At 33.2% G+C, this 14,781-nt stretch overlaps 7 protein-coding genes across 7 annotated transcripts; 4 read left to right on the forward strand and 3 right to left on the reverse strand.

The window, feature by feature from the left end:
- Positions 1–2,759: 2,759 nt before the first annotated feature.
- On the forward strand, positions 2,760–4,171 carry LOTGIDRAFT_163200 (hypothetical protein; the record flags this gene model as incomplete). The annotated part of the gene is made up of 3 exons (XM_009059261.1): positions 2,760–3,008; positions 3,313–3,813; positions 3,857–4,171. 3 exons carry the CDS (start codon positions 2,760–2,762, stop codon positions 4,169–4,171), a joined length of 1,065 nt encoding a protein of 354 aa, XP_009057509.1.
- A 1,496-nt stretch (positions 4,172–5,667) lies between these two features.
- Positions 5,668–6,385, reverse strand: LOTGIDRAFT_121849 (hypothetical protein; the record flags this gene model as incomplete). Its single annotated transcript, XM_009059262.1, has 2 exons — positions 5,668–6,092; positions 6,130–6,385. 2 exons carry the CDS (start codon positions 6,383–6,385, stop codon positions 5,668–5,670), a joined length of 681 nt encoding a protein of 226 aa, XP_009057510.1.
- Positions 6,386–6,396: 11 nt separating this feature from the next.
- Positions 6,397–7,008, reverse strand: LOTGIDRAFT_163201 (hypothetical protein; the record flags this gene model as incomplete). The annotated part of the gene is made up of 2 exons (XM_009059263.1): positions 6,397–6,878; positions 6,933–7,008. The coding sequence occupies 2 exons, from the start codon at positions 7,006–7,008 to the stop codon at positions 6,397–6,399; spliced, it is 558 nt and encodes a 185-aa protein (XP_009057511.1).
- A 1,739-nt stretch (positions 7,009–8,747) lies between these two features.
- LOTGIDRAFT_163202 (hypothetical protein) lies at positions 8,748–9,641 on the forward strand (the record flags this gene model as incomplete). Its single annotated transcript, XM_009059264.1, has 2 exons — positions 8,748–8,798; positions 9,171–9,641. The coding sequence occupies 2 exons, from the start codon at positions 8,748–8,750 to the stop codon at positions 9,639–9,641; spliced, it is 522 nt and encodes a 173-aa protein (XP_009057512.1).
- Positions 9,642–9,652: 11 nt separating this feature from the next.
- On the forward strand, positions 9,653–10,366 carry LOTGIDRAFT_121815 (hypothetical protein; the record flags this gene model as incomplete). Its single annotated transcript, XM_009059265.1, has 1 exon — positions 9,653–10,366. The coding sequence occupies one exon, from the start codon at positions 9,653–9,655 to the stop codon at positions 10,364–10,366; it is 714 nt and encodes a 237-aa protein (XP_009057513.1).
- A 16-nt stretch (positions 10,367–10,382) lies between these two features.
- LOTGIDRAFT_163203 (hypothetical protein) lies at positions 10,383–11,211 on the forward strand (the record flags this gene model as incomplete). The annotated part of the gene is made up of 2 exons (XM_009059266.1): positions 10,383–10,830; positions 10,886–11,211. The coding sequence occupies 2 exons, from the start codon at positions 10,383–10,385 to the stop codon at positions 11,209–11,211; spliced, it is 774 nt and encodes a 257-aa protein (XP_009057514.1).
- A 973-nt stretch (positions 11,212–12,184) lies between these two features.
- LOTGIDRAFT_163204 (hypothetical protein) lies at positions 12,185–13,286 on the reverse strand (the record flags this gene model as incomplete). The annotated part of the gene is made up of 2 exons (XM_009059267.1): positions 12,185–12,757; positions 13,062–13,286. 2 exons carry the CDS (start codon positions 13,284–13,286, stop codon positions 12,185–12,187), a joined length of 798 nt encoding a protein of 265 aa, XP_009057515.1.
- Positions 13,287–14,781: the final 1,495 nt, after the last annotated feature.

The raw sequence follows: 14,781 nt of genomic DNA on the forward strand, positions 1-14,781 counted from the left end.
TATTGTTGTACTTTAGTTAATTTAGAAAAACTGAGGAAAAGATTAGATGATTATAATAATTACTTAAGTGATTTTAATGAGACTCTAGATTTTAAGCCGTCAGATCCCATTTCAGAAGAATATTACAACATACTCGTGACTAATATAGTAGAAATATTTGTAGGTACAGATTGTATAGATCAAATGTTACAACGTTTAGGAAAAGTAGATCAGAAAAGACTAACCTTAATTTCCCATAACGGCAGTGGATTTGATAACTGGATCATGATCAAAAACGTAAAAAAAACTAACACAATGCCCTTTAAAAACAGCTAGAGGAATAACTGAATAATCCTAAACATTATGCCATTTTACCGAAACCAATTTTCAAAGAAACTGCTAACATGATTAATAATATTCTTGCCGATTTAGTCAAAACTAGTTATCTCAAACAGAAACAATATGACTATCTGTCTGCCAAACCTGATTGTTGCGAGAGACATTTGTACACTTTGCCTAAAATCCATAAGAATCCAACCAAGGAGTGGTTTATCTCGAATAAAATCCCGAAAGGCCGCCCGATTATATCTGACTGTGGTAGTGAGTCATATGCAGTGTCAGAATACATTGATCATTTCTTACTACCTCTAGCATGCCAACATCGCGCCTACCTTAAAGACACAACCGATTTTGTCAATAAAATAAAAAATCTTCGAGTTCCCTCTAATGCTATTTTAATTTCTATCGACGTTTCTTCTATGTATACCAATATCGATAACACTACTGGTTTAACGGCAGTTCGTAAAGCTTTTAATAGAAACCCAGATCCAAACAGACCCGTCGATGCAATTCTACAGCTTTTAGAGATTTGTCTTAGTCGAAACGATTTCACATTTAATGGTAAAACATATTTACAAACTTCAGGGACAGCAATGGGCAAACGATTCGCCCCTTCGTACGCAAACCTTTTCATGGCAGAGTGGGAACGTGAGGTGTTGCCCCTCTGTCCATTTGACCCACTTTTTTACGGACGCTTTTTGGATGACATTTTTATGGTTTGGACTTATTCAATCGAACAGTTTTGGGAATTCTTTGAAATTCTCAACAACCACCATCCTTCTATCAAACTAACCGCAAACGTGAGTGACAAAAGCATAGACTTTCTCGATACCACAGTCTTTAAGGGAGATTCCATAGCAGAAACAAATAAACTGGATATTACAGTGTATTTCAAAGAAACTGATACTCATCAACTCTTGCACAAGAGCTCCTTTCACCCAAAACATACCTTTTCTGGTATAATTAAGTCACAAGTTTTACGATTTCATCGAATTTGTACAAGATCTTCTGATTTCAACCAAGCCTGTACGATTGTTTTCTCAAAACTGAAAGAGCGTGGGTACTCTAAACGATTATTACGAAACATAAAAAATTCCACCTTAGCACAGATAGCAGCTAAAAACAGACTTTATGCCGAAGTACCTCAAGGTTTAAGAAGTGCTCCATGTTTGTACAGTAGATGCCCTGTCCCTTTATATCAGAAACTCATTATTTTGTAAGCAACTCTACGAATAAAAGGTACCCGATCCAGGAACATCTAACATGTGAACATTCGAATGTAATATATTTAATTTCATGCAAGAAATGCCCCAAACAATATGTAGGAGAAACTAAGAATAATTTACGAACTCGCTTTAATGCTCATAGGTCAGACATCAAATTAAAGAAAGACAAGCCTGTTTCTAATCATTTCAACCTCGACGACCATTCAATAGACGATCTCACCCTAATCCCAATTGAGCGTATAGAAATTGATTTGCCAGAAGATGAAACTACCAAATTCCGTCAATCTAGGGAGGCCCATTGGATTGAGACATTGAATACAGCAAGACCTATAGGACTAAATATTCATCATAATGTAGGCATAGCACCCTTTGTTGTCCCGTTTAATACAACCAGCAATCGAGCAAGCAAGATAGTTCATGCCCACTATAAGAGCCTTCAAGAGAAATTCCCCCATGTCTATAAGCAGAAAATGATAGTTGGATATTCAAAAAATAAGAACTTAAATGATAATATTGTTCATAGTAAACTAAAAACAATCAGTACATAACAGATACTATACTTCTCGCCCATCGGGCGAGTTATTTTTTCTAATTTCAGATCAGAATAAGAACAGAAGAAAACCCAATATCAAGACCCTTAATCCTAATTTCTAAATAAAGTGTCTGCTCCACCCTAGGCCTGTACATTTGGGAGAATCAAACCCTCCCTTCCCCGAAATCTAATTATTTGCAAAATATTAATTTCACATGTTCCTTTCAACATGAAAAATCTAGTTCAGCGGCATGGGGAAATTCATTTAATCTACCAATGAATTTGAGAAAGATCGAGGATGTTAATATTGCAAAATACACTAAAGATAATTGGGAATCTTTAAGACCCGAATGGGAACCTTACGCTTAAAGAGATACGTTATGTCTCGGAGCTTGTTTGATAAAATACAATCAAGCCATGAAAAAAACTGTCTTCCAAAACGTTTCCAATAATCTAACGGCTCCTTCTTTATCTTTAAAGGGTTGGTATTATTTATATCATTACGATAAAGAAATGGTTGAAGAAGAATGGTATGAAACTACTAGAATGGTTCCAAACATACGGAAAAACAAAACGTGGAAAAAGTTTACTCGCATACTCATCCTTTTATAAGATATTTTATCAGACAAAGTATTAAAGGAGGAAGAGTTTTGGCAAATCGAAAATCATTTGAAACGGATAAAATGAATGAGATCTGCGCCATATTAAAAGAATACAATGAAAGTAACACTGAAGGAATAATAGATTTATTCAAAGAATACAGTGTTAACCCAAAAGATAAAACGGAAGTTCACGCTAAACTCAAAGAACTGGACTATTCTAAACTGATGGCATTTGACGCTAATGGGTTGTACGCTTCCGCCATGACAGAAGGTGAATATCCTAAAGCGGAAAGTGCAAGAGCGTTTCTACCAAAAGAAGAAAAAGAATTTGTAAAACTCTTCAATAAACAATAATTCAGACCTAGAACTGCTATTTTAAAAGTCTGGTTTGAATATCCCAAAAACATGTTCTTTCAACCCATACCAGCTAAAGATAAAATAACTTTTACGAATAGAATAGGTCAGAAGGAAACTGGCACTAAAATCAGGTTCAGAAATGGTTTCTGTCTCGACGTCTTAACATCAGTTGATATTCAAGAAATCCGGTGGTAAAATTATTAGAATATTAGATGGTATAGTTTACGAAGAAAATTTTAAAACTCCACCATACAGAGATTATATTTTAATTTTGAAGGAATTAAGGAATAAATACAAAAAAGAAGGAGATGTGGTTGCTAGAAATTGCATGAAATTATTAGGAAATTCCTTATACGGTAAATCTATTCAGAAGGATATAAATACATCGAGACATCTATGGAGTGAAGCGACTTTTAAAGCCAACTTAGATTCACACGTCAAAAGCTATGAAAAAGTAAATGATAGTCAATATATAGTTGAGATGAATGAAGAAGAAAAAGAGTTTGTTCCTCCAAAGAATTTTACTAGATTAACACCCGCTCATTTAGGTGCATTTATATTATCTCACAGTAAAAAAATAATGAACAATTTCATTCACGTAATAGATGGATTTTATAAGCCGGAAATATACTATACAGATACTGATAGTTTATACATTTCGTCTAGTAATTGGGATAAATTAAATGAAGCTGGGTTGGTGTCTGAAAACGAATATAGCAAAGGGAAGAATGATTACGGTGATGGTGGAATCATATTTGGTTTATATTTAGCGCCAAAAGTAAAATACAATATCATTCTAACTTCCGATGGTGTTTTAAAAGAAAAGAAAACGTTTAAGGGTCACTTCTAAAGATAAGATAGACGTCGAAGATTATATTCGATTAGCTAGTGGACATGACGTAACGAATGAATTTAAGAAACCTTGGGTAAAAAGTTTTACTGATGGAATAGTTATTCCTAATGAAAAACAAAAGAAAGTTTTCAGAAGTTATTTGAATCTCGTTAAGAGAAAAGCGCCGAATGAAGAAGGAATTATGTATCCTTACAACGACGGAAAAGAATTAAACATAGATGAAAACTATGAATTTGATGATTTCGATTATCTAACTATTCAAGAAGAGAATGAAGAGTGTTAATTTTTTTGTTTTAAATGAAGTTGAATAACAATTTCATGGTTACCAAAATCTATAAACCTATTTTTACCATCTTTGATTTCCAGATTTATATCTTTAATCATAAAGGAAATTAAGTGGTAAATACGTCGTTAGAAATGGTTTCTCTATAATTCTATATCCTATCGGTACAGTGAATGTTGGAAGACTGTAAATAATCTGACGTTTGTATTTATTGAAAAATCCACCGTTTATTAAATTGCAATGTATATTTATCACATCGATATCATTCTCGATATTAGCTTTGTGTGGTGCTAAAGTGGATTGGGTGTATATTTTTTTATCAAAGCCTAGTAACGTATTCAATGAATTTTCTACGTTGAAATCAACTTGACAATTATTTCTTAATATCAATTTTATTTTGTTTAGATTCAAATTACCTTCGAATTCGATATTGTTTTTACCATTGACGCTTCCTGCGTATTCAGATAAGTATTCGTTAATGGCTATGTATTCGTAGCTTCCTGGTAGTAAACGTATGGTTTTGAATGTAACTCCATTATCTGTTGATATTTTTATTTGGTTATTTTTTTCGTTGATATTTCTAATGGAATTGTAAACAGAGAAATACTTTAATCCCAATTCATATTCTTGATTGCGATCGAGTTCGTACTAATAATCTAGAGACAATTTAATGTCTGATTTATTCGAGGTGATGACGAATAGTTGTTCTTTATTTGATATTTTTAATCACGCTTTTATAATCATTTTTATCTATAATACCTTTCTCTAGGAGTCTTTTTAATTTAATAAGTAGTTCCTCGTTGTTGTCGGATAAAGACGTTATACCTTCTCTAGATACCATATCTTCGAATTCGTCTATTTCTTGTGTGATAGGAGGATGCTCTTCAGCATAATCACCTAACTCCTCTTCATCACGTTCAATTACTCTTTTACATAGTTTAACTTCTTTTGATCTTCTTGTTTCGGGTCCTGACTTTCTTATTGCATCTAGAAATTTGGAGTATGCTACTAAATCCTTATAATCGGCAATACCAACATCCTCGCCATTCATTAAATCTATTAATCCTTTCGTTAATGTGTATATATAATCTTTTGTATCGATTTTGAATAAAGGGGAATTTGGACTAAATATTATTCTAAATCCATTAAACATTAAACCTTGATTATCAACGATTGGTGAAATGCTCTTTGGTAAATCTGGGTCAGGGTTTGAAAAAAGACCTTTTATATCATTTAATGTCCTAATTATAATACCATCATATTCAATCGCTTTGGGAGGTGTAGGTTCTATAGGAGGTTTATATTCTAATTTCCTTTTAATATCCTCTTGAGATTTTAATATGGGTTGAAATAGAGTTTGTAGATTTTCCGTTAATCCGAGTTGTTGTAATCTGTTATTTTCAACTTGGGTTTTTATTCTATTCTTAGCTTTGATATATTCTCTACTTCTTTTTAAAATATTATTCTAATCGCTACTCATTTTTAAAAAAATAAAATTAACATATATCGTTCATAACTCTTTCACCCTCAGGTTTTCTAGTATTTACAAATACATATCCATGATCATCTGGATATCTCCATTGAGCTTTACAAACCTTTTTAAATGCATCTCTGTCCATTCCGTGATTTATCGATTGAACGATTTGAGATAAATCTTTGTCGTTTAATTCAAATAATAAAAAACAATTTGCATTTTTTCTAATGAACATAGAATCCATCCCGTAAAAAGATTGGGATTGGTATATGCAGTGACAGTTGTGATGTCTTCCTTTCGTGAAGAATTCTTGTTGAACAGCTTGATTTCTTTGCGCCACGCAGTCGTCAAACACTAGTAAGTTCTTTCGCTCGCTATCAATTTGAGACAAATCTAGATCATTAACATTTTTCGTAAGAAAAACTTTTATATCCGTTGGTTTCTTTTCTTCGATGTAGTTATCTATGAAATCTTTCAATTCCACTTTTTCTTCGTTTTCTTTGTAATATTGATAGGTCTTGAACATCTCTCTTTGGTAGATATTCTAAAGCTTTGAGAAATTGATAATACGATTGCTCTGGTGTTGTTGTGTAGATATACAAAGAATCGAAATCTAAAAGGTTTGGTGTTGTCAACATGTTAAAAGTGAGATGAGTTTTCCCAGAACCGGAACTACTGCATATACACATGAGCATTGGGTTATTAGGAAATATTTGTGAATGATTAAATTTTTTACCCATTTTTTATTATTTTAATTTGTTCCAAAAATAACTCCTTCTCCTTTATACTTCGAAAGATATATTCCTTCTCCAGTGTGTATATTTTTGAAAAATATTCCATTACCCTTATGTTTGACTTTGACTTCTCCCGTGTCAATACTATCTACTAATTTATTTAATCCTTGTTTAACAGTTTTCTTGGTTTCTTCCCCAAATCTTTTTCCAAATTCTGTTATTGTGCCTATCATTTCTCCCACTCCTGAACCTTTGTCCAACTTTTCCATTCTTAAATTATGTCTATGTTCTTCGGCTGTTTTCTTTTCATGGGCAGCTTTTGTAGCAGCAGCTTCTGCAATAGCAGCTTTCTTTGCGTTGGCAGCTTTGACTGCAGCAGATATTCCACCAGTTGCTACACCCGCCGCAGTAATACCAGCAAATATTAAAGGAAAGAGAGGTAAAAATCCACCTTCTTTTGCATTTGCTTCAATTCTTTCTAAATCTATATCGTCTCTGACTTTACATTATATATATTTATCAATAAGTTTTTTAGTTATGCTGATTTTTTTACCATTATAAGTTATTGTAGTTGGTGAAGCTGTTTCTATAGCTTCTATTATTTTCTTGACTAAAGTTTCTGGTTTCATTTTTAAAGGTGTATTTTTCACTCAATTCTTATCATTCTTCTATCTGCTATTTTAATTAAATGTTTTGCTTCTTCCAATAATAAACAATAACCTGTTACATCTCCTTGTGTTTTTTCAATATGAATATTTATGTTTACTCCTGTTTTGAAAAGATCTTCTTGGTGAGCTGATAGATCAAAACAGAAGATTGGATGATTAAGTGCAAAATCTACATATTCAAACTGAGGTAGATTTCCGAATAATTCACACATATTTTTATAGTTTCTATACAATTCATTATAATCCTTTGTGGTTGGATTCATTGTTAAAGGTTGGTTAGGATAATTATCGTTGTTCAATCTTACTTGAACTTTATGGATTAAAGTATCTTGAGTTTGGTTCATTTCCACTCTAAAGACATTATTGTTATTTGTTTGAGAATCTGGTAAGTTCTTGAAACCAACTATTAAATATCTTGCTGGTTTAATAGTTTTCGGGTAAGGGAGGGTTTGATTCTCCCAAATGTACAGGCCTAGGGTGGAGCAGACACTTTATTTAGAAATTATGATTAAGGGTCTTGATTCTGGGTTTTCTTCTATTCTTATTCTGACCTGAAATTAGAAAAAATATCTAAACTATAACTAAAATAACATGACACAACATGAACCTTTGTCACTCTTTTTAATAACAATGCTATCGTCTTTCTTAAGTAAGTTTAACGCTTCACGTTCCACTCGTGTGAGATTAGGCTTTTCGTGTGTTATAGAAAGGTTCACTGTTTGGCTATTCATACTCGCAAATGCTTTCAATATTTCAGGATGGATGGCGGCCTGAGGGGGTGTCCACGTGGATTTAGGAATAAACATTGTTCTAGCACCTCGTGGGGGTGGTTTAGAAAAAAATATGTGCAGCTAAGATTTCGTTGAAATCGTTCAATGGATGGTCGGAATAATTCAAGTTAGCTATCTTTGGTGTGGGAATAAATTTAAGTCCACGGTCTAAGATTGAATGCGGAAGGGGTGTGAGAATTTTGCGGCTCAAGTTAACTACAGTTTGGCCTAGCGGTGGCCTCTATCTTTATCCCCAGTAATTAGTTTAAAGACTTACTCGATGCTTGAAGCTGGTGTATCCAAAACAAATAGATGCTGTTTGCTGTTTCTGGAGACCAATGAAGATTATCAACTGGTTCGAATTCTTCTTTGTAGGGTGGTAAGATTGTTGCGCTGTTGATACTGGACTCCATCATCATGTTGTTGAGAGTGCTGAGGTTCTGTTGTGCTTTCTTCGAGATTTTATTTGAAATGGGTATACATGTGAAGAGGATCTTGGAGTTTGGGAAGGTTTTGTTGGCTGTGGCGATTAATTTCTGGGCTTGGTTAAAGGAGGTCTTTGGTAGCTGATCACGGTTGTTGAGGCCTACATGAAGAATAATGGTAGTAGGTTTGGGGTCATGGTCGTATGGTTCCAGGATTGACTGTATGTGATGGATTTGGGCACCGGGGTAAGAATGTATTTCGGTGTCTGAACTGGTTTTGGTAATTCGATTCAGGTTAGATGATCCAATTATTAAGGTAGATTTCTTTAGAGCAGGTAGCTTCCATGATGATTTGTCCTTGGTTTGGTGATAATACGGTTTGGTAGCGGATATAATGGTCGTCGACGGTGTGATTGGTACTGGTTTGGTAGTTGAATTGTAGCATTGGGAACGGACTGGGATCTGGTTCGAGGGGGGGAAGGTCTCGATACACGTCTCGACTTGGATGGAGACTGAGGGGTGGTTTGCTGGTCCAAAAACGCACAGAAAGAAGAAGGTTGGCGGATCCTGGATCACGTGGTGAAGATTCAGATGGTGTGGAAGGGGAAGAAGTGAGTCTGAAAGTGAAAAGAGAAGGGGTGTGCCCTCTCTACGAGAGCGTTTACCTATGTCTGCTGGACTAGGAGTAGGTGAACTTCGGGCTCGTTTAGGGGTTTGGTTCGGCAGCGTGGTGGCTCTAGATGGTGCAGGTGTAGTGTCCATTTCAGTTGGTTACTCTGGTTTTTGTTTCGTTGATTGTTTGGTAGAATTTGGAGATTACAGCTTGAGTGAGATGTTTCCCATAGGAGCAACGGGCCCAGGACAGGGCATGAGAAACGATGCGGTCGACGGCAGGTGATGATAAAGACTTGGTACGAATGGTGGTCAGCTTATCTTAGAAAGAATTGAAGCAAATGCAAAAGAAGGTGGATTTTTACCTCTCTTTCCTTTAATATTTGCTGGTATTACTGCGGCGGGTGTAGCAACTGGTGGAATATCTGCTGCAGTCAAAGCTGCCAACGCAAAGAAAGCTGCTATTGCAGAAGCTGCTGCTACAAAAGCTGCCCATGAAAAGAAAGCAGCCGAAGAACATAGACATAATTTAAGAATGGAAAAGTTGGCCAAAGGTTCAGGAGTGGGAGAAATGATAGGCACAATAACAGAATTTGGAAAAAGATTTGGGGAAGAAACCAAGAAAACTGTTAAACAAGGATTAAATAAATTAGTAGATAGTATTGACACGGGAGAAGTCAAAGTCAAACATAAGGGTAATGGAATATTTTTCAAAAATATACACACTGGAGAAGGAATATATCTTTCGAAGTATAAAGGAGAAGGAGTTATTTTTGGAACAAATTAAAATAATAAAAAATGGGTAAAAAATTTAATCATTCACAAATATTTCCTAATAACCCAATGCTCATGTGTATATGCGGTAGTTCCGGTTCTGGGAAAACTCATCTCACTTTTAACATGTTGACAACACCAAACCTTTTAGATTTCGATTCTTTGTATATCTACACAACAACACCAGAGCAATCGTATTATCAATTTCTCATAGAATATCTACCAAAGAGAGATGTTCAAGACCTATTTCAATATTACAAAGAAAACGAAGAAAAAGTGGAATTGAAAGATTTCATAGATAACTACATCGAAGAAAAGAAACCAACGGATATAAAAGTTTTTCTTACGAAAAATGTTAATGATCTAGATTTGTCTCAAATTGATAGCGAGCGAAAGAACTTACTAGTGTTTGACGACTGCGTGGCGCAAAGAAATCAAGCTGTTCAACAAGAATTCTTCACGAAAGGAAGACATCACAACTGTCACTGCATATACCAATCCCAATCTTTTTACGGGATGGATTCTATGTTCATTAGAAAAAATGCAAATTGTTTTTTATTATTTGAATTAAACGACAAAGATTTATCTCAAATCGTTCAATCGATAAATCACGGAATGGACAGAGATGCATTTAAAAAGGTTTGTAAAGCTCAATGGAGATATCCAGATGATCATGGATATGTATTTGTAAATACTAGAAAACCTGCGGGTGAAAGAGTTATGAACGATATATGTTAATTTTATTTTTTTAAAAATGAGTAGCGATTGGAATAATATTTTAAAAAGAAGTAGAGAATATATCAAAGCTAAGAATAAAATAAAAACCCAAGTTGAAAATAACAGATTACAACAACTCGGATTAACGGAAAATCTACAAACTCTATTTCAACCCATATTAAAATCTCAAGAGGATATTAAAAGGAAATTAGAATATAAACCTCCTATAGAACCTACACCTCCCAAAGCGATTGAATATGATGGTATTATAATTAGGACATTAAATGATATAAAACGTCTTTTTTCAAACCCTGACCCAGATTTACCAAAGAGCATTTCACCAATCGTTGATAATCAAGGTTTATTGTTTAATGGATTTAGAATAATATTTAGTCCAAATTCCCCTTTATTCAAAATCGATACAAAAGATTATATATACACATTAACGAAAGGATTAATAGATTTAATGAATGGCGAGGATGTTGGTATTGCCGATTATAAGGATTTAGTAGCATACTCCAAATTTCTAAATGCAATAAGAAAGTCAGGACGCGAAACAAGAAGATCAAAAGAAGTTAAACTATATAAAAGAACATGATGAAGAGGAGTTAGGTGATTATGCTGAAGAGCATCCTCCTATCACACAAGAAATAGACGAATTCGAAGATATGGTATCTGGAGAAGGTATAACGTTTTTATCCGACAACAACGAGGAACTACTTAATAGATTACGAGTAATATTAGCGGCCATGAAGGAAGGACATCGATCGCACAGACAATACAATATAAATAAATTAAAAAGACTCCTAGAGAAAGGTATTCTAGATAAAAATGATTATAAAAGCGTGATTAAAAATATCAAATAAAGAACAACTATTCGTCATCACCTCGAATAAATCAGACATTAAATTGTCTCTAGATTATTAGTACGAACTCGATCGCAATCAAGAATATGAATTGGGATTAAAGTATTTCTCTGTTTACAATTCCATTAGAAATATCAACGGAAAAAATAACCAAATAAAAATATCAACAGATAATGGAGTTACATTCAAAACCATACAAAGCTACGAATACATAGCCATTAACGAATACTTATCTGAATACGCAGGAAGCGTCAATGGTAAAAACAATATCGAATTCGAAGGTAATTTGAATCTAAACAAAATAAAATTGATATTAAGAAATAATTGTCAAGTTGATTTCAACGTAGAAAATTCATTGAATACGTTACTAGGCTTTGATAAAAAAATATACACCCAATCCACTTTAGCACCACACAAAGCTAATATCGAGAATGATATCGATGTGATAAATATACATTGCAATTTAATAAACGGTGGATTTTTCAATAAATACAAACGTCAGATTATTTACAGTCTTCCAACATTCACTGTACCGATAGGATATAGAATTATAGAGAAACCATTTCTAACGACGTATTTACCACTTAATTTCCTTTATGATTAAAGATATAAATCTGGAAATCAAAGATGGTAAAAATAGGTTTATAGATTTTGGTAACGATGAAATTGTTATTCAACTTCATTTAAAACAAAAAAATTAACACTCTTTATTCTCTTCTTGAATAGTTAGATAATCGAAATCATCAAATTCATAGTTTTCATCTATGTTCAATTCTTTTCCGTCGTTTAAGGATACCAAATTCCTTCTTCATTCGGCGCTTTTCTCTTAACGAGATTCAAATAACTTCTGAAAACTTTCCTTTGTTTTTCATTAGGAATAACTAGTAAAACTTTTTACCCAAGGTTTCTAAATTCATTCGTTACGTCATGTCCACTAGCTAATCGAATATAATCTTCGACGTCTATCTTATCTTTAGAAGTGACCCTTAAACGTTTTCTTTTCTTTTAAAACACCATCGGAAGTTAGAATGATATTGTATTTTACTTTTGGCGCTAAATATAAACCAAATATGATTCCACCATCACCGTAATCATTCTTCCCTTTGCTATATTCGTTTTCAGACACCAACCCAGCTTCATTTAATTTATCCCAATTACTAGACGAAATGTATAAACTATCAGTATCTGTATAGTATATTTCCGGCTTATAAAATCCATCTATTACGTGAATGAAATTGTTCATTATTTTTTTACTGTGAGATAATATAAATGCACCTAAATGAGCGGGTGTTAATCTAGTAAAATTCTTTGGAGGAACAAACTCTTTTTCTTCTTCATTCATCTCAACTATATATTGACTATCATTTACTTTTTCATAGCTTTTGACGTGTGAATCTAAGTTGGCTTTAAAAGTCGCTTCACTCCATAGATGTCTCGATGTATTTATATCCTTCTGAATAGATTTACCGTATAAGGAATTTCCTAATAATTTCATGCAATTTCTAGCAACCATATCTCCTTCTTTTTTGTATTTATTCCTTAATTCCTTCAAAATTAAAATATAATCTCTGTATGGTGGAGTTTTAAAATTTTCTTCGTAAACTATACCATCTAATATTCTAATAATTTTACCACCGGATTTCTTGAAAATCAACTGATGTTAAGACGTCGAGACAGAAACCATTTCTGAACCTGATTTTAGTGCCAGTTTCCTTTTGACCTATTCTATTCGTAAAAGTTATTTTATCTTTAGCTGGTATGGGTTGAAAGAACATGTTTTTGGGATATTCAAACCAGACTTTTAAAATAGCAGTTCTAGGTCTGAATTATTGTTTATTGAAGAGTTTTACAAATTCTTTTTCTTCTTCTGGTAGAAACGCTCTTGCACTTTCCGCTTTAGGATATTCACCTTCTGTCATGGCGGAAGCGTACAACCCATTAGCGTCAAATGCCATCAGTTTAGAATAGTCCAGTTCTTTGAGTTTAGCGTAAGGTTCCCATTCGGGTCTTAAAGATTCCCAATTATCTTTAGTGTATTTTGCAATATTAACATCCTCGATCTTTCTCAAATTCATTGGTAGATTAGATGAATTTCCCCATGCCGCTAAACTAGATTTTTCATGTTGAAAGGAACATGTGAAATTAATATTTTGCAAATAATTAGATTTCGGGGAAGGGAGGGTTTGATTCTCTCAAATGTACAGGATTAAGGGTCTTGATATTGGGTTTTCTTCTGTTCTTATTCTGATCTGAAATTAGAAAAAAAAAATGGGATCTGACGGCTTAAAATCTAAGTCTCATTAAAATCACTTAAGTAATTATTATAATCATCTAATCTTTTCCTCAGTTTTTCTAAATTAACTAAAGTACAACAATAAGGAATGGCTTTATTCGTTTCTTTTTCGCAATAGGTTTCGCAATCTCATACGTATAAACAATAATCGGGAATGGTTGGAAAAACGTTTAGTTTTAGAAGTGAAACTTGCGTTACCGCATTATCATCTTCACAAGTTCTCCATACGTTTTCATCGTAATTATCTTCTATTTCTTTAATGCCCAAAGCTTTGTTATTTCTTTTAATGAGACAGAAATGTTCTTTGTGTAAATAAAAAAACCCAATCTAATTCTTCGGTTACTTTCTTTGGTTGAAAATGTCTATGTTTTGGCATATATATTTGAAAATTAGTATTAAATTTCTTATTGAATTCGCAGATTCTAGCAGTTGTCATAACTCCTTTTCTGTTTGATTTTTGAAAACTGTTGATGAAATCTTGAAATTCTCTCATGTAGTCTTCGTTTAAAACACGATTAACGCACTTTACAAAGCAGCATCCATCGCTCGGTATATAACAATTTATACCGATATATTCTTTTATCTTTTTGAGTAGGCTAACACCACTACCCTTTTTTGATCTTTTTATTTCTTTGGAATTATTTTTATGGAAAATCATTTTTCCTGTGAAATACCAATCGGAGGCATCCGATTTTTCATCCACTGCAGCGAAGAAATTGACAAAAGTTTTGGTATTAAAACCTACAAATTTCATGTCTTGTTTGTATTTTCCATCTTGAGTTATCTCTCCAACTATTTCAATTTGCCCTTTAAATGTTATAAATTCATCAGAGATAAGGTGAATAACATCGGAAAAAAGTTCATTTGATATGAATTATCAATTTTTTTTATGAATTTTTTATCGTCTACAATTTCAATTTTATTCATATTTTTGAAGCAACTATTTTTAACTAGGAATTTTTAACTTTCATTGATGATATTTCTACATCAAATTTATCTAAAATTTCATTGAATTCTTCTAATTATTCAATGGTTATGTTCTTATCCTCTCTCGATCTTTCGAAAAAAAATGAATAATTTATTAAGATATGTATTTAAAATTTTTTCCTTGTTTTCCTTTCTGTTTTGATGTAAAACCTAAAGTAATCAAACCACAAGATGAAGTTTGTACGGCAGTGAATGCGGCTAATACAGTTGGGACGATTATTGGAAGCATTAATCCACCGGTTACGGCTGTTGCCACTGTTATCCCTATTGTTAAAACTGTACTTAATGTT

The sequence above is a fragment of the Lottia gigantea genome (genome assembly GCF_000327385.1).
Source record: "Lottia gigantea unplaced genomic scaffold LOTGIsca_38, whole genome shotgun sequence".
Classification (NCBI taxonomy): Eukaryota; Metazoa; Mollusca; class Gastropoda; family Lottiidae; genus Lottia; species Lottia gigantea.